Source organism: Mastigoproctus giganteus, chromosome 11 (assembly GCF_048544385.1).
Source record: "Mastigoproctus giganteus isolate SK-2022 chromosome 11, ASM4854438v1, whole genome shotgun sequence".
NCBI lineage: Eukaryota > Metazoa > Arthropoda > Arachnida > Uropygi > Thelyphonidae > Mastigoproctus > Mastigoproctus giganteus.
In genome coordinates this window covers 101,552,806-101,558,805 of record NC_143585.1, presented here as the reverse complement: position 1 = coordinate 101,558,805, position 6,000 = coordinate 101,552,806, and the positions used below count along the sequence as shown (strand labels likewise).

Here is a 6,000-nt window from a genome sequence, read left to right as displayed (position 1 = left end):
GAGTTTTCTCGCAATGGCATTGATTTCTCATATGCGGCCTGGTCACCATGGGTTGCTTCGAAATTGCAAAACAAGTAGAAGAAGATTCTCCTTGGGGAGGCGTTATTTCTTTTTGTGAAGTGTCACTAACGTCCCCCCCCCCCTTCCAAGAGAAGGGATAAACAAGAGGATAGTACTGTTTTCTGGTTAACCCCTTTTAATTCACGTTTTCAATTTCCTGAAAGAATGAAGTTCAAGAAGAAAAGAATTCTATGCTTCTGTTATTTGGTCATCGGCTCCACAAGCACAGCTCAGCAGATAATGTGGGGTTGAATCCTGGATCTTCTGAGGTGGTTGATTAATTGAACGACCGTTCATAATCTTAAGATCGATTCTCCAACCTAACCTCGGACTAAACCCACAGAATTACAGCTGCAAATATCTACTAGCAAAACTCATCACATTGATGATGGACACCACTGTCGAGTTTAAGTGTAATTAGATGCCGAATTCTGGCTAGTCGCCCGAGATTTCCACTGCAGACTACCATCAACTATCTAAACACAATTAGTCTCTGTAATGTTCTCGCCATTGATCTGGAGACATTTTGCGATGACAACAGCTACAGGAATCAGGTACTCAAGAATACTCCCCAATTTCTCGACGCATAACATAGCAACTAATTAGGCAGGATCGAATAACTGTGACGTCCGGTTTATCATAAAAATAAAGCATATGCCTGGCAACTTCTAGTGTTATAGACATGATGAAAACACTGGCTGCATCTTCATAAAAATGGTGCGTTTTACAGAATATGCTTTACACACATTCTTTGAAACTATATGTAACTCTGACGTAAATATGAAAACTGTAATATAGATGTTATCCCGGTGATGGTCATTAGTATTCATTATTCTGTAAAATAAATGTAAATATTTTTATGTGGTGTGTAATCATTCATCTGAATATGTATGTGAACACATCGTCTGTATCTCATATTAATTCAAACTCGAATGTATATGGGAATTTCACAGTAGATGCATTTTAATTTTTATCAGTTCTCTTCTTGTCTCCAGGATGTCTAGAAGCAAAACTTATGCTTAAATAAAAATAATAATAATATATACAAGACAGTGAGGGCTAAAAAGGTTAATTAATAATGTTTTAAGCTCTCTTTTGATTTGATATTTATTAATTTATTTTACATTAACTACTTCGTTATTTAATTGACAACGAGAGGGGGTGTTTATGGAAATTTAAAAGAATTAATTTCTCTAAACATTTGCTCTTATCATTGGGGTTCATTAAGTTGAATTTTCATCTTCTACTTTTTCAGTATTTGCCTTTGGAGAAACGTACGTTCTGCTATTTCTAGCTAGAAGCATACAGGGGATAGCATCTGCCTGTATTACCATTGCTGGTGAGTCTTTCCCCTTTTTAGAAGAAAATTTAAATAGATGTTAGTGATAAGTATTTAGTATGTTTAACTGAAATGCTTAAGACCGGCTCCAGGCATGGGCAACTGGTGCAGCTCCACAGTTCCGCTGTTTCTAGAAATATTTATTAAATATTTTGCATGAAAAATCCATTTTCATGCAATGCATTTTATATCTTTATTTTGAAATTTGAACGCACTTTCGTGAAAAGTAATTGATGATTTTAAATGAGTGTGAAAATTTAATTACTGCAAACAACTTTAATTTGTAATCGTCATATCGTTGAGAGAGAAAAAAATGGTCTATGATATTCCGAGATGAAACAGCACATCATCTTGCATTTCTGGGTATAATTGGACATTCATTATGGTTTTCTGTGGTTCTTATGGATATGTTCTGCTTTTCATAGCCATACAGATGAAAAAGCGCTTCGTCTTTAGACCATAAATTGTCGTAATATCAGGATTTTTCTCCAGAAAAGGATGCAAATGGTCTACACTAAGTACTTGGTCCATTGAATCCAAGTGATTTTTGTAAATTAAGTAGTTGAGAAAGCTGCTTTACAGTTGTTCCATGGCTTCGCAACGGTGCGTGGTGATCACGCAGAAATTGAGTTTTTTTAATCATCCTTTTTGATTTGTTAACCACGGCCATGTTGTTAAACTTGAATAATTCGTTTTTTGTAGACCTGTTCGCAGATTTCCAGGGCTTAGGCAAAAAGATTGAACTGAATGAAAAACACTCGAGCTTCGGCATCGGAGAAAGGGGTCTTCAAAACGTTTAAACAAAAGGTAGAGAAGCATTAAACATCAATCCTTCCCCAGAAAAACCTTTCAAATTTCTGCTGCGCTTAAATATTACTGAAATTCATGCTGAACTTGAAGTACTTTTGTAAAATTTTACCGCGCTATGTGCTGTGAAAATTAGATATAAGGGGCGCAAATATTCCAACTAGCCTTAAAGCTATTAAGGTAAAAAATATCTAGTCGCTTGTCCCAGTTACGCAGGAGGTCTCTCCTCCTGGAAGTATCGATAACTTGTTCATCCACCAAAGCGTCCCTTGTACGGTTTGTGCGCTGCTGCCATCTATCGAGGATTTGCAACGCCTCAGCTTATGTCCACGTTGATTATGGACAATATATTTGTGTACAGTAGCTGCAACTTGAAAAGAAATAGCTCATTGGAGAATAATTTTTGGAAAAGTAGTTTTTAAAAATAGCAAATGAATTGGTGAAAAAAAAACAACACCACCTAATCCTCATTTGCACTCAGTATTATTTTATAAAGTTTAAGATTAATTCGTAGCAGTGCAATAACGCAATCAGATTCATCCGTACTCATAAAGCAGAGTTCATCCTCCTCTCTATATAAATAAACACCCTTTCGATAAATTTTAACAACAGTTTAAAAAACACTGAAGTTCATCGATCCAATCACTGTTAAATATGTTCATTTTCCATTCTTCTTTATATTCACTTAATGTTTTTGTTTGGTTGTTTTCCCAAGAGCCAGTAAGGAGTGGTCAGATTTCTTGAGAAATAAGAGCGATTTCTGTTCGTTCCGATAGATGGCAGTACGGAACACGTGAATTTATTGAGGTCCGGTATAAGGTCACGACACCCATAGAACTAATATCATTCGCCATTTTGGTTCCTCTGTCGTCTGCTATTGTATATCTAATTTTGCATATTCGATGCTATTCCACCAGGAAGTAGTGGTGATCGAATTTGCACGTATTTCTTAAGATCTTGACCGAATTATAGCTGTCTAATATAAGCGAAACGACAAAGAAGGGGGTCGTTGCTGCCTTTTTCCCAAATCTAATTTTAATAACCTGTTACTGGAGTCTATTCTGACTTGCTGAATATCATTCAAACATTTTGTTTTTCTACCATGATCTCGTAAAAGAGTAGTATATCATACCTTAAAAGATTAGTAGTGTTGTTAATAAATAATGAAGCGTGCGGTTAATGATTCTGTTCATTGTCAAAATAATTAATTGAAAACTCCTTTGACATAATTGTTAGAGAAACACAAACAAGAATTTTTTTTTTTAAATTTGCCGATGAAATTCATTACGGGTGTAATTAGGAAATGTGAAATCATATGTTCAAGATCTTAAAGCCAGTGAAGGGTTTTAGGCACAACTGTGACTTAGGCCATATTGCATATCACGTCTATAATTTGAGTGCGTTCTGTGGCGATTTGCTTTCAACCCAGAGTTTTTGGTTGAAAAAATCATGTTACCCTCGGCTAAAACCAACTAACTCAGCCACATTCTGAAAAGACTCATAAACATTCCTGGCGTCATTCACTGGACTCAAAACCAGGTTTTTTCTAAGTGTGCAGATGTTACAAAGGGTGTTTAATGACAGTATGAAGGCATGCTGTTACAACAAAGTCTAGAAATATTAGGCAGATGGGCTGCGAAATGCCAACTTTGGGAAGGGATGTTATAGCGTTTAAATAGTAAAGACATAATTTTGTGCTGCTATTTTAGCTGAAAATGTATTGGTCATAGATTCTTAAAAAACAGAGGACTTATGGATATGATAAAATGAAGTTCTACTACAATGGTGTGCAAAATTTAAGGACCTGTAGCTTCTCATAGGAGTGGCCTGGATATGGGAAAAACATACCAAAGGAACCTCGTGAGGTACAGAAATGATGGACACAACAACGGAAACAAAACGGTGCAGAGGGACTTTATTCAAAAATGGCAACATAGCACTGGCTGCCATGATACAGATGCATCACTACCAAGGATGGAAAAAAGGGAAGAGGTGGTCCTCAGTAGGAGATATGGCCACCCCTAATGTCTATGCGGGCTTTGCGCCGCCTGTCCATACTTAGAACAATGTTGTTAAGTTATTGCGATAGCATCGTCCGTTCCTCTGTCAGCGCCATCTTCAGCTGGTAAACATTTTCTGGTGGGTGTGGAGGTGGGGCGCTCTGGGGAAATTCGTTTCCCCAGAGCGCCCCATATGTGTTCGATGGGATTTAGATCTTTGGAAATGGGCCAATCCATACGCACAATGTCCTCACTTTCTAAAAGCATATCAACAGCTGCAGTGCGATGGGGTTTGGCGATGTCATCCATAAACACGAACTCGGGGCCAATGGCACCTCGGAACAGACGCACATGGGGAAGGATTACCTCAGTACAGTAGCGTGCACCAGTTACAGTACCGCCTTCCAGTATGTGGAGTTGTGTACGTCCATCGAAGATAACGCCTCCTCAGACGAGAACACCTCGACCGCCATATCGATCCCTTTCAGTGATGTTTGCGGGGTGATACCGTGGGCCAACCTCTCGTCAGATTAGCTGATGTCCAGAATCGCTGCTGAGACTGAATTACTGTCGTCAGTAAAGAGTACCTTAAGTAAAGATTTTGTGGTTGTAACCTTTAGAAATAGTGTTGGTCCTTAGGTTTTACACACAAGCGTATGCATGATATTTCGTTTCGGGAAATTGGTAATTATACAGACTGTAAAAGTTGAAATTTCATTTTGACAGTTGGGATAGTCTGACCTGATTCTGAATGCTACCTATGCTACTGCATAGGGAGCTAATATTGTCTTTAATTCAAACTGTGGGACATATTCCAAGTGAGGAATATGTTCCACAGTCCTAGGGGCATTTCTGTACTTTTCTGGGACCAAACTTTTGCTCCATTTGAGAGTACCATTGTGAAGAAATAAACTTTTCCAGTATTTTTACTCGCCTGAAGCATTCGGGAATCATAACTACTTGGTTCAAATATAATTGTTGCAAAAAGAGTGCGAAGATCCTAGCGCCACCCGATTATTTAAACCATTATTGTATTGCCTCATTTCTTGACTGTGCGACTACAAAAAAAATGGACTTTATTGAATCACAAACGAAACTTAAGGAAGAAATACAGCGATCTTCTAAAAGATTTTAGACTGCTGATGATGTGGAGATTTCACAGCAAGATGATCGTGTTGACTTTGGAAGGGTCACAGAAATTCGATCGGATATTTTGTCCACGCTTCCAGATAGTAACGGATAAGAAAAAGAATTTGGAACATCAGCTCTACATAAAAAAAAACTACAAAACTGATGCTTCAAAGAAAGTACAGGCGACTAAGAAAAGGAAACCAAAAACTGAAAAAGGACGGCAGGCGCACAGGTAACTTGAAGAATCAAGTCAGAGCTTGTTAAACTCCTGGAAAGGAGAAGATTGACGACGGTGGAGAGAAAAAAGTTAGTGTAACCCAAATAAGTAACAACGATTGGTAGCACTACCCCAGACACAAGGTTATATCTGGAGTAGCGCTTGAGGATAGTCCCTTTCTGCTACAGATCGTGCTTGTGACGAGTTAGATCATAGGTGGTCAAGTTTTAGGCAGGGCACAAATCTAGAAATAACTGAACGGGATATTTTAAAAAATAAACCTCATTCCAAGGCAAATGACTCACGCTGTCAAAAAATATCAACAAGTATGATAAGACGGAAACTGTGTCACACAACCAAGTCGTTCGGGTTAGAGCGAGTACAACGGAATGTGGAAATGGATTGGAAACTCATGCCACGTGAGAGCTGCATATGACGTGATAGTA

General features: G+C 38.1%; 1 protein-coding gene across 1 annotated transcript in view; it reads left to right on the top strand.

Moving 5' to 3' along the window:
* The window catches only part of LOC150078296 (synaptic vesicular amine transporter-like), a 98,371-nt gene that overhangs the window by 5,963 nt on the left and 86,408 nt on the right, over window positions 1-6,000 (top strand). Inside the window, exon 3 of the mRNA XM_090384987.1 lies at window positions 1,316-1,399. Within this exon, the coding sequence (XP_090241113.1) occupies window positions 1,316-1,399 (84 nt within the window). The remainder of the gene's footprint in view (window positions 1-1,315; window positions 1,400-6,000) is intronic.